Genomic DNA, 27,117 nt, shown 5'->3' with positions numbered 1-27,117 from the left:
GCTGGGTTATGTGGTAGGTTTTTAGGCTTAACTTTTAAAGACACTGCCAAGCTGTTTTCCCAAGCACGTGTAACCATTTTACGTTCTCAACAGCAGTGTGTGTGAGCTCCGGCTGCTTCAATCAGTCTTGTCAACAGTCCTTTTAGTTTAATCATAGGAGTGGTTGTGTAATCCAGTGGTCCTCAACTGAGGCAATTTTGCCTCCCAGGACATTTGGCAATGTCTGGACATGTTTGTGGTTGTTACAATTTGGGGAGGAGGAGAAGTGATATTGCATCCGGTGGGTGGAGCTCAGGGATGCAGGTGAATATCCAACAATGCACAGAACAGTCCCCCCAACAAAATACTGTCAGGCTCAACATATCTACAGTGGTGAGGGTGAGACACCTTGGTGGAGTGGTATCCAACTGTGGGTTTAATTACCTTTTCCAATGGCTAATGATGTTTCAGGCACTTATTTTAAAAATACCCTTTACCACAGCATCAAAAATATGAAATGCTTAGGGATAAATTTGAAGAAAAAAAAGTGCAAGACCTGTACATTGAAAATTACAAATCATTGCTGAGAGACGAAACTAAAGGAATAAATGGAGAGGTACACGGTGTTCCTGAATTTGAAGGTTCAATATTGTTAAGAAGTCAATTCTCACAAAACTGATTGACAGATTAAATACAATCCGAATCAAAATCCTAGCAGGATTTTTATTCTTTTAGAAATTGACAAGCTAATTCAAAAATACATATGGAAATTTAGTGGACCTAGAATAGCTAAAACAACTTTGAAAAGGGAAAACAAAGGGGCATACAATAACGGGTTTCAGAGTTTATTACAAAGCGACAGTAACCACGATATTAATGATATTGGTACAAAACACACATCTATACCAACGGAAAAGACTAAAGAGTCCAGAAATATGCCAACACGGATCTTGTCAACTGCTTTTCAACAAAAGTACAAAAGTCAAATGACAAATCCCATGAATGAGGGAAAGGATGATCTTTCCAGCAAATGGTGCCAGAACAATTGGATAGCCATCTGCAAAAAAAGAAACAACAAAAACCACCTTGACACTTACCTCACATCACATCCAGAAACTAACTCGACGTGCGCCATAAACCTAACAGTCTATCAAACTGCTCAGAGAAAACCTAAGAGGACGTCTTAGTGACCTTGGATTTGGCAAAGGTTTCTTAAATAGGACACTAAAAGCTTGAATTGTAAAAGAAAAAAATAACAATAAGTTGGACATCAGAAAAATGCAAAACTTTTGCTCTTCAAAAGACACAAGAAAAAAAAGACAAGCCAAAACCTAGAAAAAAATATGTGCAGAACATATATCCAACAGAGGGCTTTTACCTATAATATGCACAGAAAAGTTACAACTCAATATTAAAAAGTCAGACGACTCCCTCTTAACCCCATCCGCAGCTGCATGTGGGCAAAAGTTTTGAACAGACACTTCACCAAGGGACAAACACAGATGACAGATGGTAATTACCGAGCTCTCTGCTCTTGACACGCATTAACAAAACTCGACCTCTCTCCTAATACTGGTGAAAGCACCATCAGCAAAATAAAAGGACAGTGGCTTCCTCTTCCTTACAGCCAACAAAAACCAGATATTATTCTGCTCCCAAAATTTTATTCTTGGAAAAAAAAATTTTTTGGTGGGGACGTAGATTGGTACAGCTATTATGAAAAAATCATGGAGGTTCCTAAAGAAATTAAAAATACAATTACCATATGACCCAGCAATCACTCTTCTGGGCATATACCCAAAGGAAATGAAATCCCACCTCGTAAAAATATCTGCACTGCCATGTTCAGTACAGCATTATCCACAATAGCCAAGACATGGAAACAACCCAATTGTCAACAGAATGGACAAAGAAGTTTTGATGTACATAAACGCAATTATTCAGCCTTAACAAAGAACATCATCCCGCCACCACATGGGTGATCTGGACATGATGCTAACTCAAATAAGCCAGACACAGAAGGACAAATACTGCACAATCTCACTTATATGTGGGATCTAAAAAAATAAAGTGAAGTGTATAGAGATAGAGGATAAAACCGTGGTTACCAGGGGCGTGCAGGTGGAGCAGGGGAGTGGGGAGACGCAGGTTAGAGGTTACAAAGCAGCAGACATGCAGCATGAGCAAGTGTGGAGATCTAATGTAAAGCACGAAGACTGCAGTAAATAAAACTGCACTGTGTTTCAGATTTCTGCTAAATGAGTAGATTTTAGGGGCTCTCACCACAAAACAAACTCACCAAAATGAGTAGCTACAGGAGATGACAGATATGTCCATTTGCTTCAACAAAGTAACCATTTTTTCTATCTATAGCAATCCCATAACGCTATGCTGTACACTTTAAATGTACACAATAGAATATGTTTTAAAAAGTAAACATAATATTTTAAAAGGAATCTTGTAAGACACCTGGACCTGAGATTGCTGCACTGTCCTGGGAAAGCAGCCTCGAACACTCTAAAAAGTTTGTAATTTTGATTGGATTTCTTGCTGAATACCTTTTTGTCCACTTAAATGTATATCAACATACATCTCTGCTTTGAGAAGGTATAAATATGTGTGAGCTCGTGCAAGTGTGTTTTGTTTTACTCTTAGTCTTAGTTTCGTTGTGCAAAAAGAGAATTCCTGGTACTGCCCTCTTCCTTCACATGCTAGGTTAAAAAAATCTGCGACTCAATATTAAGTTCCTATTTAAACAAGAGTTAGAATTTGTCTCCTTTTAATACAAAAATGAGTACTAAACGGAATGTGCTAAAAGATTGAAGAAAAATGCAAATTTAGGTCTCTGCGATTCCTACTATTAGTTAATATTATCATTATGGAATAACATAATAACATTGCAGCACTCTAAAACAGAGGAGAAAGGAAATAATCCATAATCATTATATCCCGACACTAAAAATATTAGCATTTCTGTGTTTTCTGTGTATATTTTATATATGTCTAATCTTAGTGTGCATATAATTTTCTACCTTTTCAAAAGTACTTTCTTTTGTAAGCATTATACATATATATATATATATGCATACACATTAGTGTGTGTATATATATATGTATGAGTACATTATTACATAGACTTACTAATATAATTAATGGCTAAATAATGTTCCATCTTGTGATACCATATACATATGTTTGTACGTGCGCGCGCACACACACACACACACACACACACACAGTGGCATGGTGGTCACCCATAACATTAATTTAGTGATGAAATTTAATGAGCGTAATTAGTGCAAACATTCCCTGACCATTAGCATTAGGTTGCCTTCCATTTTTTACCATGATAAATTGTGTAGAAATCACTATCTTTGTGCACCTAAATCTTTTTTATATTTTGAAATAATTCCCTAGAAAAACTCTAACAAATAGATTTACTCCACACAGGTTATACACATTTTATGATCCCTGATAAATTATGCTTTTTCAGATGATTGTAATAATTTACACAAATGCAAACAATGCCTAAGAGATCCCATGTTGCCACAATTGTCACTATCATTAATTTTTCCTGTACTAATTGAGTGGATAAAAAACTGCCATCATCTTAATTTGCATTTCTTTATTTACAAGAACGGCAAATATATTTCATACATTTACTTACTAAATACTTTGGTCCTAAATGAAACATATATAATTTCCAATGACTTCAGTTTGGGGTTCAGATATATATATTTTTTATATATTTGTGTGTGTGTGTGTGTGTGTCTGTGTGTGTGTGTGTGTGTATACACAGTTTGCTTATAGAGTTTTAAAAATCAAATTGTAAAAGTTGTTGGTATAAGGAACATATTTAACTTTGTCAAATTTGCAGCAAATATTTAACCAAATTATTTAAATTTAATTGACCTTTTTTACATATAGAAATTTAACATTTCTATATACTTAAATCTAACTCTAAATCTAATCTCCTATGAGCATGGCTGCAGCGCACTCATCTAATACCAAACGGTTTTCCAGAGCGCATGCATGAATTTACACTCCCAGCGGCAGTGCAGAAGAGTTCCCTTGCTCTGCACTTGGCCCACACTTACTATTGTGAGAACTTCTCAATTTTTGTCACTCTGGTAGGTTCAAAATGGTAAGCCAGTGTGGTTTCAAATTGAAGTTTCCTGATTATTGATGAGGTTGCCCATGAATTTTTGGCCACTTCCATTTCCTCCTTTGCTAAGAGTATCTACAAGTCTTCAGCCCATTTTCTATATTTCTGGGTTTTTTTTTTTAAATCAATTTATTTCATCTAGACACTAGAGCTTTATCAGCTATACTGATTTTAAAAATTGTCTCCCATTCTGTGGCTTTTTATTTTTTTAGGTCTCTTTTGTGTATAATTTAAGATGATAAGTCAAAGGTCATAATTTTAATGAATTTTAACTTTTTGTTGCTGTTTAAAAAAAAAAAAACTTTCCTATCTTGATGTCATGAAGGTGGTTTCCTTTATTATGACTCTAAGTGCTTTCAGGTTTTGTTTTCTCATCTTCAGGGTTATAATTCACTTGGAATTGACTTTTAAGTATAGTGTAACATAGGAGTTCAGTTTTATTTTGCTACTTATAAGTAACTTCTATTTTGCATCGTTCCGTATGAGGTTGGAAGCTACATGCTCTGTTTCTAATCTTTAGTAGTTGAGCTGAACATTCTAACACATGAACTTAACTTATTGCCAACAGTCTGAAGTTAATCAGTATTTTTTTTCTTCTCCTGGACATCACTAGGAACTTTGAAGACTTGGAGTCCATTTCTCCTCCCGTCCAAACTTACATGTTATCGTAACCACGCATTTTAATTCTACCTTACATTTTTTTAGTCAACTTTACACTCTTATTATGATTTGATGTAGTTAATATTTGTTTAGATTTGCCAATGTACCTGCCACTTTCTTTTATCTTTGTTTATTCTTGCATATCAGATCTTCTATCCAAGATCACATTCTGTTGAAAAATATCCTCCAGAATTACAAATAGTATTTTTTTGTACAATTACTATTTTTATTTTGTACAATTAATATTTTTATTTTGCCCTCATCCTTGAAAGATATTTTCAGTGGTATAGAATTCTAGCTTGACAGTTACTTTCTTTACAAAATATTAAGTGTGTCAATCAACTGTCTTCTGGCTTCCGTGACTGCTTTGATGAGGGAGCTTTCAGTCTGTCGTCTGTTTGAATGTAATCTGTTCATTGTATTTAACTGCTTTAGTATGGTCTGTGTCCTTATGCACTGCAGTTTCAGTATGGTGTTGTCTGGTGTGGATTCCTTCTCTAATTTGCCATGGAATTCTTGAATCTCTAGATCAGCATCTTTCATTGATTCCAGTAAATTCTAGATGTTATCTCCTAAAATATTGATTATGCAGCAGTCTCCGTCTTTCCAAGAATTCTGATTAGACACATTAGATCTTCTATATCCATCAAGTCTCTTCATCTCTCTCTCACACGTCCTCATTTTTTGTCCATCAGTGTTGCGTTCTGCATATTTTCTTCTTTCTTTACCTTCCAGTTCACTAATTCTCTCTTCAGAGGTGTCTAATCTCCCATGTATGTGTGTTCTTGACTTCAATTACTTCATTTGTTTTTTTGTTGTTTGTTTGGGAAGTTCTATCTGACTCTCTTTCAAACATGCTGAAATCATTTTAAATATTTCTTAGCATCTATAAATTTTAGAGCTTTCTTTTTACTTCTTTAAACATAGTTCTTTTAAAACCTGTCTGATACTTCCAGTTTCTGAAGTATTTGCAGACCTGTTTCTGTTGGTTCCTTGCTTCCTTGTGTGCTTTTAAAATGTTTATGGTAAGCTGCTCATTTTCTTTATAAAATTAGTTTTGAGAACAACACTTGGAGGCCCAGCATGAGGGAATCCTCTAGAGAGAATGCACATTGGCTTCTGTCATGAGGCAATTCCAGTTGAGAGCCCACTTAAAACTACATTCACAAATCGAGGGGTTTGGTGCCATCCAGTTGTTTGACCTTGTGCTACGAATCCATGAAGGTCACAGCCCCTCAAGATGCTCTTGCTGTCATTTCGCTCAACACTGGGGCAGGTCTGCCTGCATGTCCCTGGCACTGAGGACCACGGTGCTGACTTCTGTGGCTTGTCCTCACCCTGAGGGTGTGGTCCTCTAGAGTCCCAGCCTGATGGTCGATGCTCTGGCATCAGACACCCAACCCTGACTAACCTGGGCTTTAATTCTGCTCTCCACCATTTGGGGGTTGAAGACCAGGTTGCAAGGTCACAGGTTGGGCACACACCCTTGGGGCAAAAGAAGCTTCCTGTCCTGCTTCCTCCAGGCTCCCCTGTGAACTCAGATTTTTGCCTGGTAATTCCCTATTATTTGTCAGTTTGCGGTTACATTTAAGGAGGATTTTTTTTTTTTTTTTTTTTGTATTTCATTCAAGCTTTTTAGCTTTTATTGACAGAGACTTTGGTTGTGATCACTGAGCCTACCATAATACCAGAAATGGAAATGTCCTATTTGACTTCTCCTTCCTCCCCTCCCTCCTTTTCTTTCTGAAACTCTTTAATCCCTCTCTGATTTACATTGGTATCTGGTGAGAAATTAGCACATAAAATTCTTCATTCTCTCCCACTCTAAACAATTACCTCAACACCGTGCATTCTTGGTTATGATGTTTGGTTTTCATATGGCATTTTATAAGTCTCAGCCTTTCTATCCAAAATCAGGTCATGTCTGTTTATCAACACTTATTCATAACTTCATTTACATTTTAATAGACCGCCACAGTTTTCTTTATTTGTTACACTATGTGTTAAAATCATTCCCATTAGGGCCGGCCCAGTGGCGCACTGCTACAGTGCGCCGCTTGGGAAGCGCGGTGGCGCTCCCGCCGAGGGTTCGGATCCCACGTGCAGACCGGCTGCTCACTGGCTGAGCGAGGAGGGGGGGCAACACCGAGGGTTGCGATCCCGTTGCCGGTCCCGGTCCGGTACGGGCACGACACTGAGGGTTGCGATCCGTTGCCGGTCACGAAAAAAAAAAAAGACAAAAAAAAAATCATTCCCATTATCAATTCATATATTTTTATTCCATTGTAAGTTGGATCATGTTTTCATTATTTTTTTAAGGTTATTTCTGGTATGTTAGAATGCGCTTGCTTTTCTAAACTTTCTTTTCTCTGGTGGTATTTATGAATCTTCTTATTAATCGTAGCTGATTTTATTTTTTTTCTGCCTATGGTATATGTATGCAATAACATAATCTACATTTTCTCTCTTTCAGGCCTTGCACTGGCCAGAACTTCTAAAACAATGTTCAATAGTATTAATGTTATGCTTTGTATTTTAATGGTAAGTCCATGCATGTTTAACCAATAAATATGATTAGCTCTCAGTGTAATGAATGTGTTAAAATCACTGTGACATTTTATGTACCACTTCTTGCTCCAACCCCCCAAAAAAGCTGAAGAAGCCTTGGTCCAACACTTTGTACCAAGCAGCACTGGACCCGAAAATTCTAGATGTTAAACGACCAATGTTTTCGAAGAAGCAGTTTCAATTCTACACATAAAAATTATGTAGTTAAAAAAAAATTTTTTTTGATCTCTAATAACTGAAGAAAATAGGTACAATGAAAGTATCGAATCTAAACTTGATGCAGAGTGTCAAAAATGATGAACAGGAGTAAGGGTAAACACTGAAAGGCTGTACTAATAATGCATGTGAAAAAAGACTCATTGCACAACTATAAGGGGAACGTTCACATCTCTATTAACTACTGAATTTTGGTAATAAACTGTGTGTGCCCAACTTATCTTGCTCACATGGATATGGAAGAATCCATTGGTATATCTCTGTCTAGACTGATCTTGCCTGAAGTGCAGTCTGCGGATATCCTGAGTTGACATTCCTGTTTAAATTCTTGTTAAAATGCAGATCCTCAGGCCCCTTCACAGGCAAAGTGAATCAGAATGGGGGAGTGTGGGCTGGAAGCCTGAGATTTAGTGGGGCTCCCTAGGGGCTCCTCTTACAAACTAAAATTTAGGAAAAGAAAGAGAAAATAAGAGGGGCAGAGAGGGTGGTGGGGAAATAAAATCCGAGATGAGGAGGGGGATTTTATACCACACACACTATGGCACAAAAGGTATCAACCATCAAGCTGTAAAAGCTGAATCTGATATTCCCATTAAAATATTATAATTGGACCAGAGATTTTCAGAGAAATGAACCACACGTCATATTAAACCACCTAACAAGCATTTCAAAGGTATGAAAACCAAGTCAGGCAACACCTAACCCATCACACCTAATTATACTAATGAAATGCTATCAGCATCTCCCGGGCAAATTTCTTGTTGAATTTCTTTGTAATTCATACGTTATTTTTAACTGCAATAAATCAGAGAGTGGAAAATGACCTTCATTAGTCACGACACCAGGGAATATTTGGAGGGCATGGTTTTTTCTCATATCCACAGGGGGACTTTGGGGTAGGCTTCGGTCCACCCTCTGGCCTTTACAGAAACTGATCTGGAAAGGTCAGTTCGATCTCCCCGTAAGTCCTCCTGGTACAGATATTAAGGGTCAGGTTGTAGATGTTATGTTTGAATGTCAAATGACTTTTCCTTTTTTAGCCGCAATCTCACCAGCCCTGGCAGCTTTACCTGGAATCCTGCTTTCAAATGTATCTCTGCTTTTTAAATCTCCGAATCTTATTCATATTAAGTCATTTGTCCTTTGATTCCCCTCTGGTGATAAAAAAGCCTCAATGCTTTGGCTTGAATTGTGACCATACTCAAAGGCACACAGAACTGAGTACGAATCTTTTAAATGCGACCACGTTGGCCAGACTGCGATTCAACTCCTCTCAATTCACCAGAACGCTCTGAGCCCCTCCATGCGCCAAGCATCGCCGCCGTGGCTACAGTCCTGGCTGGAGGAACTTGCCACCAACAGACGCCGACTGCTTTTCTTTCTATGCCTCATTCCTAAAAAACTCAGGAAAGCATGAGTCAAGGACATCAGACTGCTCCACGCTCAGCACTCGAATGCACGAGAGCTGACATAGTCAGCGGGCGTTGCTTTTCAAAGCGTCAATGAAAGACGATGCCAAACAGGCCACATCTGCTGAGGATGTTTGAAACTGCGTCATTATTTTACAGCCTTAGGAGGCTCTTGCTCCTTCCTCCTTATCTTCCTTTCTTTTCCCCTCACGGGCTCCAGCCAGCTTGGTTCCTCCCTTCTCTGCCACCCCAGCTACAAGTCTAAAGCCCAACGCTCGAGCGAGGGCTGTGCATACGTCAACCTTGCACCAGAGACTCAGGACACACGGTCCTGAGCTCAGCGCAAGGCTGAAGCCGCAAATGTGCAGAAAGCCGTGTGTGGAGTGCGTCAGGAGTGCAGTTGGCGGATGCTGATTTGACAAGCTTTCGTCTGTGCAGAGCCCACGCGCTGTTGGGTGCCAGCAACGGGCAGAATTGACTGCATGAGGTTCGTGGGAATATCCCGGCAAATGCCCACATACAGGGGACCAGCCGTGCACCTGTGCATGTGGCACAGCACCCTCCTTCTAGAAAGGTTCGTACTTGCCAGGCAGCTGGCCACCCAGCGTGCCAGGCACCTCTCCCTGCACTCGTCTCTCTCACGTCCCACTGAGAGCCGAGGCTCTCCCACGTCATGTTGAGCAGGGCCCTCCCACACATTACACAGCACGGGTTCTCACCACCGAATCTTTCATCTTCTCGGAGAGAGGGTCTGCAGCCGACTCTTCCAGATCCTCATGTAAAAATTTAGGAAACCATTTACATTGAATCAAGGACCTGAAAGTGAGAGAAGACACAGGTGTAACGTTTTAAAAAATTGCATGTGCCTTTGACAGTGTATGAGGTCAAAGACTGCACCTTAGACCTCACGCTCAAGCATGATAGAAGCAAACACTGTCACCTTTAGAAAGCTCATAATGAAAAGAAGTGCACGTTCAAGTCATCACGAAGATAACGTTCTAATTTTTAAATCTCACCCCAAGGAAAGAAGTCAAGCACCTCTGGGGTATCAGCAGCCCGACTGCCAGCAGCAGGGGACCGTCTTTCTCTGCTAGTCACCAGGGCTTCATCCTCACCAAAAATGACAGCAGAAGTCCAAATTCCAGTAAAACACTTGAAACTAAAAACTGTGCAGACTGTGTTTAACCTCTTCCCCCATTTTTCCATGCCTTCACCTTTGTGCACATAATAGCCCAAAATTATGGTGTCTCTGGTCCCCAAACAGTTATAGTTTTAATCCTGAGTCAAAATGCTCTGTAAGTTCAGACAAATTATAGGAGATGCTACTATCAATATCTCAAACTCACTTTGGCAACCCATGAAGGATTTCCAGTCCCAAATTACATATTTACCAAAGATTTAAAAGACATGATTAAACGGAAGATTGAAATGTGTACTTTCAAGTGGCTGAGAATTATATCAAATATCTTTTAAAGCTCTGACACAAACCTCACTTTACACCTGGAGGGCACTAGCCATTCAGAGAACAAAAAGCAACGAAGTGAAAGGGAAGTGTTTTGGAGGGACTGGTCATGTCTCCACACGGTGACAGCCTGAATAAAGGCAGAGATGCTCCAGAATGGATCTGCAGAGGGCACCTGCTGAGGCAGTGGCTTCCTACACAGTGTTCCCAAGGGAAAGTCACACCGGCGCTTTGGTGTCATATGCCAGGTGCACCTGTCACTGTGTGTTTTACTCCATGAACGCAGGACTGAAGGTGAAATGCTGCTGGAATTTGACCCCTAATTTTCCTTACTTTCTGGTCCTCTGTCCAGATTTCTGCCACCGTCGTCCAGCGGGTGACCAGCTAGTCTAACGTCCAGAGTCAACCACAATGAGTTGGGAACAGTCATCTCACTGCTTCAGTTCAGGGCAAGGCTGCGGGGACTGCGCCCACAGCGTGGCATGGCTTACTCACAGCAACACAGAGGGGTCACTGGTCTGCCGGCTCAGGTGGTAGGACAGCGCGACCAAGAGGCCACAGAAGGCTGAGAATAGTGCCGGAATGTGCTGCATACTCCACGGTTCCTAAGGAAAAGACACCAAACAGCCAAGTCATACCCCGGTGGGCCGGAGAATCACAGGATCTCCCTCTATCAAACACGCAGGTGCATCCCCAGCGTCGAGCCAAATGGACACTGTGTCCTGTGACCAGTCCTGCCAGTGGACATACAAGCTTCAGGTGGGCACACCCAACACTTGCCTGTCCATGTGTAAACACTGATCTTGACAAGGGAGGGGATATCAAACTAATTATACCTATTTATGAAAATATATTTTACTTAATCTTTCCTGAAATTAAGCTTACGATTTTCATAAAATGTAACATGAAATACATGTCACTTCTTCTGAATTCAATACTTAACGATAGTGAGAACTGTATTTCTTAGTGTTTACTGATCGATGGTTTAAAACGTATGAGTGGTGTAAAAACAACATAAGACACCAAACAGAAATGAAACTCGGTAAAGATCAAAGATGGTCCTCCTGAAAAATAATTCAAAATGAAAAGAGGAAGATATTTTAGGTTTAATACGATAAAGGCACAGATGCCAGTAATCAACACGGTGCACCCGGCATGGCAGAGCAGAACTTGGGAAACACGTGTCACCACCTTCGGCAGCGAGGTGGCCTGGGATTCCACATTTATTCCACATGCACCTGACGCTCCCACAGCACAAACGTGGCTTTCACATAAGACGAAGAAACGTCTATATATTTAGCCTTTTCAATCACCATCAGCAGAATCGCTGATGCCTCCTGAAAGCTGAATTTAGTCAAGGGCTTAAACACCTTTCTCTCCAGATTTGTTTTATTTGAGAAGGATGAGTGGTTTGTTTTGCCTGAGATCAAAACTACAAATGAATGAGGCAAGCGTGCCGTGACAGTCACAACTGCTAGGACACGCGGGAAGCCAGATGTTACCCGGCATGGGGCGAGTGACGTTATTTTCACATGCTTCGTTCTCCTAGAAACAAGAACGCTTTTCCCTCATCTTGCACACCATGCAGGCCTAGGAGCTGAGAGGGCAGCCTCTGCCAGGCGAGGTCAAGGTGGCGGAGCCATGGAGCCACGCGGCCACTGTCAGGAAGCAAGACCACCTGGCTCCATGACACTCCCACACAGCTGGCCTCTGCCCGGCGATGCCAAGCGAGCCTCTCAGATCAGCTCCCCAAGCGTCTGGCACGGTGACCTTTCCAGTGTCCTCAGGATCCACGGCTGCATTCATTACTGCTCTGACTCTGTGCAGATGTCTGCCCCACCAATTTTGCTGAAAAGTTCCAGTCCAGTGACAAAAGGGCTCTCTGCTGGCCTCGTCTATCTCCAGAGTTTCCTTCAGCACTGTCCTCCCTTCTTGCATCCAAAAAAGAGGTGACATTCTTCCCTCCCAGACCGACCCTCCCCTCGCACCTCCCCTGATTCCACAGACACCCCTATTTGGAGGAAAGTCACCCTCTCTGGTCATTGCTTCTCTCTGCCCTGCCTATAGAAATGCTTAAGTGGCCGACATCTTTAAAAGACAAAAAGCCACCCCCCACCAGACTCAGTTTCCCTCCCAGGCTATGCACTGTCTCAGTCCCTTCAGGCTACTGTAACGGAATGTCATGGACTGGGTGTCTCAGAACAACCGAAATTTGTTTCTCACAGTTCTGGAGGCTGCAAGTCCAAGATCAAGGTGCAGAAAGATTCGGCATCTGGTGAGGACCTGCTTCCTGGTTCTCAGGTGAAACGTTCTCGCTGTGACCTCACATGGTAGAAGAGGTGAGAGGGCTGATTTCATTTCAGCACCTACAGGCGCACAGAAGGCTGGCCTTTCGCAGTGCAGAACAGTAGCCAGAAGCTACGCAATCCCAACTCTGCTGACTGACTGCACTAAAACACTGGATGAGTGGTTAAGCCTCAGTTTCCTTATCTAAAACAATTTAATAGTGCTCACCCCGTAGGCTTGTGGTAAATCTTATGTAATCAGCTGTGTGTAAAACATTAGTACAGTAGCTGGTATAAAATGCTCAATAAACATTTGTTATTACTATATGATTTACTAAGCTACATGAGGGGACTGAAGCCTGCAGTAGAATCACATTTCCTGAAAAAATTACAATCGACATTAAGCATGGTCCTTGTCTAAGATGACAAAGGGAAGAACAGTGATTTTTGCAGACTGCCTTAATCCCTCCAGTTCTACGCTATGGATAGAAAATAAGGAAACAGAAACTCTCCTAGAAAATGTGAATGTGACCTTGACAACGTAAGTTATTATTATCTCAGGCTGCACAATCTGAACTGACAAATCTTATCGGGGATAAGTTTCATTGATTATTTTAAGCCATTATGCCCCTCCTGGTGTGAGTCCTACATTAGCAAACGTCTGTATTTCTTCTCCCATACCTGTGATTTCTTTTAGGCATAACTGATAGCTCCAGGATAATATACACATACAGATAACACACACACACACACACTGTGTGCACGTGTATATGTGTGTGTGTATGCGTGTGTGTGTGTGTGCATACACACAAGTGCAGAGTGACAACATTTTCAAAACCATGGCTATTATTTTATTCTATTATTTTTATATGTTTTATTTCATTATTTTTATATATTTGATTTTATAATTTTATTTTACTGTTATTGAAAGAGACCTCATAGCTGAGCTGGTCTCATCTCCTCTCAAGTTACTCCTCAAGCAAGACAGGATAGATGGAAGGCATTTGCCCTAGGGGGTTTGCAACCCCTAGCCCAGCACTCCGTGCCTGACCACCTTCAACATGTGCACAGCTGACCGTGCAGAATATGTACATATCTCACCACTTTAAGAGAAAGGATTGGTATGTCCTGGATAAACACTGTATCTCTGAAGTTCCCAGCTTTACGGGCAGCTTTGTCCATTTATTCATTGATTCATCCATCCACGTGACAGTGTTTGGACATCTATTCAGGTGCCTGTCTATCTTGGTGGGTGGTCGTTGTAAAAAGGGAGCACGACGGCCCTAAGGACGAAGGGCTCGACTTTATCTGGCAGTGATCAGGGCAGCTTCGTGCAGCACTAAGTACTGGAGCTGGGAAGTAAGAGGCAACTAGGAATGGGCCCGGGGAGAGCACACCCCAGGTCGCAGGAGGGTGCATGCTTCCCTGGCCACCGAACTTTCTCTCAAGCACGGGCCTGGATCTGCTGCAGGATGGAAACGGTCTCCTCCTGAAGGCAGGACTCATAAAACACGTAAGAAGATTATGGGAATAGACAAAGGGATGGGAAAGAGTTAAATACACCTAAGGAAAATCACCTTTATTTTTTATCGCCCATCGTTTTCTGCACTGAGAAGAGAGGCAGCTGACTGCCACCGACTCTAAAGACCAAATGACAGAAAACACGCTTCAGCATCGGCAATGGAGTGTAATTTAAGAAAAAAGTTCCTGACATTGATGATATAACATAAAGTCACAGTTATGAGAATGCTAACATTTCCTTTGCCCAGATTATTTAAAAAGGGGACAGATATCTACACTGGAGAGTTGAGATAAAATCCTGCCAGAAAGAGAAGGAAAAGAAGCTTGCTGAAGGCTTTTCCTCTCATATTTTTATTGCAAAGGGACGTAGCAAAGTTGTCCTTCGGTATCTGTGGGGGATGCTTCCAGGACCCCCCACAGATACCAAAATCCGCAGGTGCTCAAGTCACTGACATAAAGCAGCGTAGTGTTTGTGCACAACCTATGCACATCCTCCGTCTGCTTTAAGTCATCTCTAGAGTGCTCCCGACACCTAGTACAAGGTCTGGACATCGCTTCATGCACATGGAGTTGACACAGCACTCGGCTAGCGGCCAATTCAAGTTCTGCTTTTCGGAACTTTGTGAAATTTTCTTTTCCCCAAATATGTTCAATCTGTGGTTGGTTGAATCCACAAATGCAGAACCCATAGATACGAAGGGCTGACAGTACTGTTTTAACATCTCCACAATTTACCACACACACACACACACACCCCTTAATAACAAATGGAGTCTAAGAAGGGACTGCTCAGAATCCTTCCCCAGAAATCACACACACACACACACACACACACACCCCTTAATAACAAATGGAGTCTAAGAAGGGACTGCTCAGAATCCTTCCCCAGAAAACACACACACACACACACACACACACACCCCTTAATAACAAATGGAGTCTAAGAAGGGACTGCTCAGAATCCTTCCCCAGAAAACACACACACACACACACACACACACACCCCTTAATAACAAATGGAGTCTAAGAAGGGACTGCTCAGAATCCTTCCCCAGAAAACACACACACACACACACACACACACACCCCTTAATAACAAATGGAGTCTAAGAAGGGACTGCTCAGAATCCTTCCCCAGAAAACACACACACACACACACACACACACACCCCTTAATAACAAATGGAGTCTAAGAAGGGACTGCTCAGAATCCTTCCCCAGAAATCACACACACACACACACACACACACACACACACACCCCTTAAACAAATGGAGTCTAAGAAGAGACTGCTCAGAATCCTTCCCCAGAAATCAGATTTGTGAGGAGGGGATCACAAGATAAACCACCCTTGCCCCATTTCTGTATCCCTCTCTCCTTAATCCTGGTTACTCTCCAGGCGGTTTGGTTATTAATCACCCCCAACGCCACCCCTGGGACCTGGGCTGTGTCCCCCTATAAGAGATCCATGAAAGGAAGGCGAGCAGCGAGACGCTGGGGGTGGGGGTGTCTACAGCATCAGAAGCATCAAGGAGCCGAATATGTTGAAGAGTTGAGCTTGTCAAGTCAGAGATATGGTAAGAAAAGAAAAAGAAAGAAATGCATTTGAGGATGTTTTTATTTTAATTTTTATTTGGAGGCAGAGAAGAAAATATTGACATTTGAGGGAGAAGAGACCAATGGCCTGAAGACGGGTGTTGAAGGAGCTGCTCAGGTGTGCTGTGCCCTGCACCTGCTGTTAGCTCAGTGCTCAGACGGCTTCGTTCCTTCCCAGAGCAGCAGAACGGAGAGAGGTGCGACTGGTATTTCCAGTGGCGTGTTAAAAATACTGTAAACTTTTATATTTAGAACATGTATTATTAGTCTTGAGTTTAATTTTATTTTATACATGTTCTTTATTTATTAAACTTACATGCATAGGAAGATTTGGGGGGCAGATAAGGTTTTAGACGATCTATCACCCACAGATAATGAAGCGTCTATCATGTGACAGTTGGCTCCAAAATTAACATCTCTAACTGCTTTGAGATGCGTCTCATGGGCCCCTAAATTGGGGATAATGTGGATTGATAAGGGCTGGTTTCATAAAACTCCCACAGGCTTTGAAATATTTTTATGAGGTAGAAATAAAATGGCCTGATTGTCCTACAATTCTGTGGGAGATTTCATATGCATTTGGGAATGAGTCTGATAAGAATACATAGAGCAGCTCAGCTTTGTATAAAAGCATACTCCAAAGACAGTCCTGGTTTCAGCATTTTTTTTCCTTAGACATTTTAGACATTGCTTACGATGGACTTTATTGCACAGACTAACTGAGGGTTTGGTTATAAAGTGAATGTAAAGAGGACGAACTCTCCTGTCGCTATGCCTTTCACAGCAGGCTTAAATCCTTACTTTTTAAAGAAAAAGAAATGGATTTTTCTTACCCCATTAAACACAGGGGTATGTCTGAGACTCAGGTTTCCATACATCTAAAGTAAGAACGAGATCGTATCGCTCTGACTCTGATATAAGTCCTATTTCCAGGTCTATTTTTGACACGAATCCTGTCGTTAAGGTGAAGTAAGATCAGATGTGTCACACATGGCCCATTGGCTGTCACATGGCCGGCATGCATGTGTGTGCAAAGGACGCACCAGGCTCTGGACCCCCCAGCACCTAGTGGGTATCCACAGCAGCTCCTGCTGACAGTCCTCGCAGCCCTCAAGCCCCCTGGGGGTGGCTCCCCCAGTGCCTGGCACTGAGAGTAATTCATGGCAGGTCATCAATACATGCCCCATAAATAAATGAATGGTCATGCTCACGAATATGACAAGTCAGACTCCACGGTTTGCCAAGAGCAGATTCTTATTCATACTGTTTTTCATTCTAGTGAAAAACACCATATGCTTATGAGTCAAGACAATATTTCATTTTTAGGAATAGGTCCTGGAGAAAAATGAGATTGTCAGCTAGCAAGACAGAACGACAGGTACCAAGTATCCAGGCCCATCTATATCTATGTAGATAAATACGTGACACACGCATACGCACACGCCCACACGTACTTTTTGGAAAACAGTGACATTTACCTTCGTTCTCAAAGCCTTCCTCCAAGTTACCTGTGAGCTTCAACCCCAGTGTTTACAGAACACTTTACATGGGACACACACTGGACTGAGCAAAGCCACCACCACGACAAGCATACATAACCGGGAGTCTCGACCTCGAGCAACAGCGAAGTGTACCCAAACAGCCAGTTCTCTGTCCTGAGCAGGGACTTCACCAGCTGCTCAAGGTACATGGCCACGTTTAGATCACAGAACACCTCGACCGTAAGTATCGTTCATCCTACACATGACACAATGGGGCTTTTACTTGACGAGTATTGGTGAGTATCCGTATTGTTCACATAGAGCTGATGACGTACAAAAAAGAAAAACAAGTGTTGGGTCAAAGCAGTTGGACAGGGTCACCCACAAGCCTCTGGGAGAGAGGAGACAGGCTTCTGCAGTCGTCACTGAGCGGGCGTCTCCCACCATGGCTCGCCCCGGGCCTGGGATGCACCCGTCCACCTCTTCTCCTGTCCACACGTCTCTCTGCACATCAGACAGGCACCAAGTCCTACCCCGCTGGTGTCGCCACACCTCCTGGACTCGACCCTCACCCGCTCTCTGTGCTGACTACCAAAACCCGGGTGCAGATCTTCCTTCACTCGGCAACTGCAGTTCCATTCGGAACAACTTCTAAGTCTTTGTTGCTCTTTCTGTTTTTTCCCCAAATCAGTGCCAGGTGCCACTGTCAAAGCCAACCTACCCAAGCTTGCAGATCACGACAATCTGCATTAACTGGGTCTGGGGATCAATTGGGCTTCTTAACTCTCTAGGAACAGAGGTGTGACAGAAGTACCAGCCACCACCTGGTATCCACTGTCCCCTTCTTGGTCAGTGCCATGGCTTCCTTGCTAGGTGCCCCGACAGCTAATAGATGGGAAATTCCCACCCCCTTGCCACCAGAAGTGACACGATTCTTGCCATAAAATACAATCTGGAGTCTAACATAAATAAAAGCGAGTTACAACTTAGGTTTCATTATAGAATTTATTACTATGAACATTATTACCATCATGTTTATCATCATCACATCTGCTGTGGGTCAAATGTGTGCCCCAAAGTTTCATGTATTAAAAACTTAGTCCACACTGTGGCAGTGCTAAGAAGGTGGGAAATGTGATTACGGTAACTGAAGGGTGGGCCTTTAAGAGGAGGTTACATTCTGAGGTCGGCCCTAGTGAACGGAGTGATCCATTCATGGGGACAGGGGCGTGGTTCTGATGATGAGAGGGGATCGGATGAGCAGGTCAGCTCTCTAGCTCAGCCCGTTCTCAACACATGACACCTGCATTGCTGTAGAGAGACACCCACAAGAAGTGTGTTCCCTGGACCGTGAACTTCCCAGCCTCCAAAACTATAACAGATTTCATCTCTTTATAAATTACCCAGTTTCAGGTATTGTTACAAGCAATAGAAAATGGACTAATACAGCCACCATCAACTATCTATGCTACTAATCATGACCACTTGTATTAATCTTCCATTGCCATGTAACAAATTACCACAAACTTGGTGGCTTACCACAACACAAATGTGTTATTATCTCACAGTGTCTGTGGAGCAGGAGTCTGGGCATAGCCTGGCTGGGTCCTCTGCTCAGGGTCTCAGACTGAAATCACAGTGCCGTGGGGCTTCCCGTCCTATCTGAGCCTTGGGGTCCTCTTCCCAGCCCACGGGAGGTTGGCAGGGTTCAGCTCCTTGCAGCTGCAGGACTGGAATGCTGTGTTCTGGCTGGCTGTGGCTGGGACCCATACGAGCTCCTGGGGTCACTCTCTAGCCCCTGCATGTGACCCTCTGTGGTCAGTTCACATGTGGCTTTCTCCAAGGCCAGCAGGGGATGGTCTCTGTTGCTTTTTCCATCCCTTACCTCTGGATCCTCCTTTAAAGGGCTCTTCTGATTAGGTCAGACCCACCCAAAATAATCTCCCTTTTAAATTAAATTTTAATTTTCAAAGTTACCCGATTAGGAGCATTAACTGCATCTGCAAAATCCCTTCACCTGTGCCAGGTAATGTAACATAACCACAGCACTGACACTCCATCATCTTCACAAGTCCTGCCCACACTCAAGGGGGTGTAAATTGCACAGGGTGTGTGCACGAGGGGGCTGGAGTCTTAGTTCAGTCTTAGAACTCAACCTACCACATTATGTAACTGGGACCCTCGAGCCAGGCACTTCATATATATTATCAATTTGATTTCATTTACTTCTCACAGCATCCATACGAGGTAGGTATTATTAATCCATTTTACAATTGAAAGAAACAATATGAATTAGTCGTGCATGCCCTTAGGCAAATAACATAAGTGCTCTGGGCTTCAAGTCCACCATTGGAAAACCAATGCTAATATCTTCCTGCTCTATAACTTGAACATACAGTAAAGGGCAAAGGAGAAAACACTTTGGAAATTATTTTGTAAATTAAAGTACCATAGATCTGCAAGGTACCTTATATACCTGTGAATTGTTCTTTTGACTAGACAAATATATTTATACTTCAATTGTGGTGGGAGGAGAGCACAGAAGAAAAGATTGAAAAGACACAGATCTGGGATCTGGGATGTGTGATGCAAAGTTAACATCTCTCTCTGGACCTCCATTTCCTCACTTTAAATAATAACATGAAGAGGTGGGACTGGGGATATCTAAGGTTTACTCCACTGCTAAGAAAATTCTGGAGCTATGAGTGTGTTTTATATCTACAATTAGATTTTAAATCCTGACTGCAGGCAAAATGCTGTTGTTTTAGGCTGAAATCCAGTAGTACCTAGAAGAAATGTGGAAAAAACTCTCCCACAAGCCGTTGTTAATGATGCTTGGGAAATGTTAAATTATAATAATGTGATGCTCTTGCCATCAATAAAACAGAATCTTTTTGTAATGGATAATAAAAAATAGAAATAATGGATTATGCAGACATACAGAAAGTCCAGCTAATTAACTACTGAGCCTTTTCTCCAAGGAGCAAATTTTCCGGTTGTTCCTGTACATCACTGTCGAGTACTTAAGTCAACGAGGGGGTCCATTTGTATGTTACTTGCTACCATCTTGGATCAGTCAAAGAGAACATGAAATTAAAAGGGGAATCAAATTTTCTTTCCCTAATTAATATTCCAGGGGGCAAAATGAACTCACATAATAAAAATCAGGGCGATAAATACACATCGAGACCCACACAGAGAAACAGATCTCTGGCATGACAGCTGACCTGCTGAAATTGTTCACAAGGAGACATCAGTTTATCATGACACAGCAGAGATGAAAGAAAAAAAAAATCAATTCCAGCAATGCAAAGAGTAAGCATAAAAGACATACACAGAAGCACCGTAAACAAGAAGTGGAGGTACCTGGCCTGCTAGCTCAGTTGGTTAGAGCATGGTGCTGATAACATGAAGGTCCAGGGTTCAATCCTTGGGCCAGCCAGCCACACACACACACACACACACACACACACACACACACACACACACACACACACACACACCTGCCTAAACAAGAAGTGGAATCACAGCTCTGGGTGAGTGGGAGTTAGGCTGAAGACGGGTGAGCTTTTCTTTTTTCCTGAGGATGCCCTTGCCAATTTGCTAACTACATTCATTCAATTTACGGCATTTAATAGGTGCCACATCTTAAAGTGGAGAGTCGATCTGGGACCATCAGAAAACTTAGGGCTTACAAATGAGAAGGGAAAAATGCAAATTGCTCTATTTTTACCAAAGTGTGTTTCAAAATATAGCTAGAACATTAAGAATCTGTTACAACAGACCGTACTGTTTATTGCAAGTGATCCTAGTTCTCTGCTGAGCGAGGGAAGTTAATACCTCCCTGAGATGAAATTAACCTTCTGAAAGTACCCAAGTTCCACCAACTCGAAAGCCCATTTCAATAGCTAAGTAAACCCCAGAGCCCTTAAATGTCTATTCCCAACACAGTTAGCAGTGTGCTTTCAGAATGGAATCTCCTTATTCTGATTCAACAATTACTTACACCTATAACATGCCATAAACAGAATGGAAAACAGAAATAAACAGAAGTCTCAGCCCAGCATAGTAAACAGAGTTTATCTCTTGGGCCAGCTCTGATCAGCCGGTACTGGCTGCCTGGAGTACTGTCTGACATCCCTAGGTGCTAACGACCTCAGTGAGAAAAAACGCTGTGACCAATTAGCAATGTCTGATATGAAAATGGAGTCAGATTTGGGGAGGTGAGAAGTAACAGCACCTGTCCACCAACTAGATAAAAACCCAGGGAACTTCTGTCTTCTTGAATACTGGAATCTTCAGCAGTTCCCAAAACCTTCTAAGAATTTTGCAAGGACACGTCATGTAACCATCCACGAATGAACATTACTTTTGATAATATCTGAATGGTCATGACGAGTGTTCAGTGTTTGTCACACGGACTGGGCTTGCAGAGCATGCAACTTCTTTAGAAGTTAATCTAAGAAGTCCCGTGAGTTGTTCCTTTGTGGAAAGCATCCTGAGGACTGAAGAATATTTTGTCTTCCACGGGTTCAACTGTGATTCTAACATCAGTAAATCAATTTCATTTCGAATGAGTTTTACTTGCTCAGAAGCATGAGGCGTGGACAAAGACTCACCATAAGTCAAAGGCAGGGGCAAGCAGATGTGATTGAACAGAGGCAGAGCGTGGGGGACTGACAGGAAGGGAGGTGAGGCTTGTGGCCTGACCGCCGGCAGAGTGATTTGGGAAGTTGATTGGTTCAACTTTCTAATGCCGATGTTCACCATCACCACTGCGCTATCAGCTCTGCTGTGGCACTCAGAGCTGGTGACTTTTTTTTTTTCTATAAGTTCCCTTCATGTAACCACTATTCTTATGATGTGCAATATCCCCACTGGGTCAAAAACATACACTTTTAGCCTTGCATTTAAAAGTGTCTATAATTTTGATGAATCTATTCCAAGTAACTGATCTTTCTCATTCATCATTACTGGGTTAATTTCCTTGCTGTCTCCTGCATTTGCTGCGGTCATTAATTCCTAACTGATGAAACTGTCACATGCCTGCCTGCATAAGCACAGCCGGGATAAAATGTTTGAAGGCTGAGATGAGCAACCACTTTTTTCGACTCCCTCCTTTCTGATCAGCCACAGCACATCATCGCTTTTGACGCATGTTAAGCTCCTGAGGGGAAAGGACTGTGCCTTTTCTTCCTTTCCTATCTCTACAGTACCTGAAATGAGTCACTGCTTAACAAATACATACGTGTTGACTACACTAAATGGGAGCTTTGCAGCTTCTGCATCTGTTACAGAGAGCCTGCATATTCCCTTGTCCATCAACCAAAAAAAATGACACTACATCAGATGCTGTTTGCGATTCAGGATTGCCAAGAAGCATTAAGAAGTATAGGGTCTTGGTCAAAATGGCATTAAGAATGCACAGAACTAGCTCTCCCCTTCCCAAAGCTCATTAAACGTCCAATGAAATTTTCAAGAAGAGAAAAGCCTGAATCTACACTGGGAACCAGAGAAAGTACTTGCACACAAGCCCCAGACAATGAAGAATTTATGCCAGACCTTATATTGGGGAAGAAAACAGGAAAAGATCTTTCTAAACCCCTGCTGGCATCACCTGCAGCAGAGGCAGACGGGCCAGAGGTGACATCAGACAACTCACCGCTTGAACGTGCATGTCTGTAGACAGGCAGTATTCGGAGATCCATGCTGTCTTGGAGGCAGCAAGATTTATTCAGTCAGGTCAGGGGGTAAGTTAGACCCAAGAGGGTAAAGAGAGAGAACCACTGTCTCTCTCAGGCATTCGATTCCTATCTAATGCCCGTGATGAACTTCCTGATAGAACTACCTAAAACTCCACCAGTAAGATATCTTCCCAAGAAAACATTCTCTCTGAACTGATAGTGTGTTACTGGAACACGCTGTGTGTTGGTTTCCTCTCTTCCTATGTTTTGGGCCTGAGCTATCTCTGGAAAGATTTGGTTGGGAGACATAAAATTTTCTGGCAGAAGCCAGTCAATTCCTACTTGACTGTAAGACAAGGGTCACAAAATCTAACACAGACATGAGCAGATCGGTGACATAAATACATTACGTGGGTCAGGTGTGAGAGACAAAGTACATGATGAGACCCGTGAGCTCGAGGTAGCTGTGAGTTACTCCTCGGGTTAGTGGCTGTCACCAGATGGGAACGGGGCCAGTGTGGCCGGAGCTTCTGCTTGTTTAGGAGAAGCACAGAATCGTGTTTTTACACCAACTGTCCTCGTTTGAAACGTTGGCTCTGAAATTATTTTAAACACCCTACAGGCCAAACACAAAACAAGTCCATGGACTGAACACAGAAATGCTACTGCTGTGAAGATGAGAAAAAGTAAATGGAAAACATAAAGCACCCTTAAAATGAGATATTCCTCTAAAGGGTCTACTTACCGATGCTTTCTGAAGCACATTTACATCAAAAAGCAAGAAATGTGTAGAAAATGTCTAACTTGAAGTCTCAACAAGATTCAAAAGTACGGTGATACTTTAAAGCTAAACAAGCAGTTACAAAGAGGGCATAAAATGATTACCAAATTTCCAATTGCCATTTAGCAGTAAAGCACATAGTGAGCAATGCAGAAAATAAAATTTAAAACTGCAAAATTAGGGTAATAATAGTACTTGTCTCACAGCTATGCTGTGCATAGTAAATTACATTAAATATATAAAATGACTATTTCAAGAAGAAGAAATTCTACAGACCTGCTATACAACACTGTGCCTACAGGGAACACTGTATTGCACACTTAACAATATGTTGAGGGTAGCTCTTATAAGCATTCTTACCACAAAAATGTGTGTATATGTATATTATAGTATATATTTTTTAATTTATAAATAAATATTCTATGTATATTATATGTAATTTCATAATTACACATAACTAGTATAGTAGTTATACATAATAACTTCTCAATAAATATTTGGTTTGTTATTAAAATAAGAAACTCTAGAAACTGTGCCAGAACACTGGTAGGTTCCTGGAACTAAGAACCTGAATTTTAGAAAGCCCCGCCCTTCAGTTTTGTTTCTCTAAGCTTCTTCCCCTAAGTTTCTATCTCCCTAAGTCTCTGTTCCCACAGCAGGCTGAGCAGGCTGTACCCAGAGTGTAACGTTATAACTGTTTCCCTCCCTTAGGCCAAGGTTTCTGTGTCCCTAAGTCTCTGTTCCCATGAGCAAGCTGCACCCGGAATGGAACATCGTGACCGTCTTCCTAGGCTAGGCCAGATGCCAATCTCAACCCTATAAAAGAAGACACTCAACTGCCTCTCGGGGCTGATGCGACTTTTCAGCTCAGCCTGGCAGGTCCGCTTGCCACTTGCTAATAAAATCTTTTTTTCTATCCTTTTCCTGGCTAATGTCTCCTTCCTCGGTGACATTACAAACACAAAGAAAAAATATAAAAAGAAGAAAGTCACACAAAAAAAATGAGACATAAAAGACAAACAACAGTTAAAATCTGTGAAATATTAAACTGGATAACGTAAAAGAATCAGCAATGTAATTCATCAAAAAATAACAGGAGAAGCTTTTCCTGTATGTGAAGAGCTTCAACGTGAAAGGCAAGAACGGGCATGGTGTTCTAGGAAAGTTAAAGAAAGAGAAACATGCCTAGTCGTAATCTATTGACACATTTTTTAACTTCAGGTGATAGAAAATATTTCTACAAGAATTCAGGAAAAAAATTCAAGTTCGTCTCATCCTTAAAAATAACTACAATTAATATGTTAAAAGATCTAGTGGAAAAGGTAAACAGCAAGCATACACGTATGTGTAATTTCAAAAGGAAGTGGGAACTACAGGAATCAAATAAAAATGCTAAACACGGAAAATATGACATAAGAGATAAAAATTTCTTTGATGAGCTTCTCTTCGGACTAGATACAGCAGGACAAAGGATCACTGCATTTCAAGATGGGTCAATAAAATTATTTAAAGTAAAACCTACAGGAGGAAAGAATACACAAAGATGTGGAACAACATTAAATCATCTAACACATGTATAACTGGAGGCCCGGGAAGAAAGGAAAACTAAAACAAGGAAGAAGATGTATCTGACGTGATAATGACCAAGGATTTACAGATCAAAGCAGCTCAGAGAACCTTTAGTAAAATGAAACATAAGCACCATGCACTTAGTCATATCATTGGCAAGTTGCTGAAAACCAATGACCAAGAGAAAATCGTGGAAGTTTTCAGAGAAAAATGAAACATTACTAACGGAGGAACGAATATCAGAGATTATGATCAGAAATTAGACAAGCCAAAATGAAATAGGGCAACATGTTTAAAGTACTGGAAAAAAAAAAAAAAAACAACACCTGTCAATCAGAATTCTATATCTGAAGATATCTATAGTGAAGATATCTTCCAAAAGTTAAGGCAAAATGAAGAATGCTCAGATAAAAGCTGAATTTACTACCAGCCAACCTACGTGATCACATTTGTTAAAGAAATTTCCTTGGACAGAAGGAACATGGTAGCAAACGGAAAGATGCATCTACACAAAGAAATGTCCATTGCCAGAAACAGTAAATATTAATATAAATAAAACCCATTTTTAAAGGTATTTTTAATTTATTTACAAGACAATTGGCTCCTTAGTAAGAGTATAAAAACAGCCCATGTTCCATCTTGAGAAATCATTAAAATTAAACACTGCATAAAAAGTTCAACAGGAACATGCATTGTCTTTGATATAACTCTCTTGGAACGTAGAAAAAAAGGAAACACTTTCTAACTCATTTTATGAGGCTACTACTCTAATACCAAAAGAATACAAAGCATTACAAGAAGAGAAAAACTAGAGAACTAGAAATTGCATGATCATAGACATAAAATTTCTCAACAAAATGTTGTTAAATAAAATTGAGTAATATGTAAAAAGGACAATGCAGTCATCCCTTGGTATCCATGGGGGACTGGTTACAAGACCCCCGTGGGTATCAAACTCCATGGACGCTCAAGTCCCTGATATAAAAAGGCATAGTAGTTACATATAACCCATGCACATCCTCCTGCACACTTTGTATTCATTCATTCATTCATTCATTCATTCATTCATTCATTCATTCATTTATTTATTTATTTATTGTCTTTTTCATGACCGGTAAGGGGATCCCAACCCTGGGCTTGGTGTCGCCTGCACCGCACTCAGCCAGTGAGCGCACCGGCCATCCCTATATAGGATCCGAACCTGCGGCGGGAGCGCTGCTGTGCTCCCAGTGCTGCACTCTCCTGAGTGAGCCACAGGGTCGGCCCCCTCCTGTACACTTTAAATCATCATCTCCCGTTTACTTATAACATCTAATACAAAGCAAAGGCTACGTAAATCGTTGTTATACTGTACTTTTTATTTGTGCTATTTTTATTGTTATAATGGTTTTTTGTTTTGTTTTGTTTTGTTTTTATTTGCCCAAATAGTTTGTCCATGGTTGATTGGATCTGTAAATGTGGAACCCATGGAAATGGAAGGCTAACTGCATGTCACGACTAACTGGGGCCCACCCTTCGTATGCAATGTTGGTTCAGCATTCAACAGTGAACAATGTGATTCCCCTTTATCAATATACTAAAAAAAGGGGCCGGCCCGGTGGCGCACTGGATAGTGCGCCGCTTGGGAAGCGCGGCGGCGCTCCCGCCCGAGGGTTCGGATCCCACATACAGACCGGTTCCCGCTCACTGGCTGAGCGAGGCGCGGGAGCGGCGCCGAGGGTTGCAATCCCATTGCCGGTCC

At 41.7% G+C, this 27,117-nt stretch overlaps 1 protein-coding gene across 1 annotated transcript in view; it reads right to left on the bottom strand.

Annotated features, from left to right (window-relative positions):
- LOC103603099 (pecanex-like protein 2) overlaps window positions 1–27,117 on the bottom strand; it is a gene marked incomplete at its 3' end in the record, with an annotated part of 149,955 nt that overhangs the window by 3,561 nt on the left and 119,277 nt on the right. Inside the window, exons 18-19 of the mRNA XM_008587574.1 lie at window positions 10,955–11,064; window positions 9,717–9,813 (exon numbers count right to left, since the gene is read on the bottom strand). Of these exons, the coding sequence (XP_008585796.1) occupies window positions 9,717–9,813; window positions 10,955–11,064 (207 nt within the window). The remainder of the gene's footprint in view (window positions 1–9,716; window positions 9,814–10,954; window positions 11,065–27,117) is intronic.

The sequence above is a fragment of the Galeopterus variegatus genome, unplaced genomic scaffold, assembly GCF_000696425.1.
Source record: "Galeopterus variegatus unplaced genomic scaffold, G_variegatus-3.0.2 Scaffold4442, whole genome shotgun sequence".
Classification (NCBI taxonomy): Eukaryota; Metazoa; Chordata; class Mammalia; order Dermoptera; family Cynocephalidae; genus Galeopterus; species Galeopterus variegatus.
Note: the sequence above shows the minus strand (reverse complement) of the source record. Positions and strands in the feature narration are given on the sequence as shown.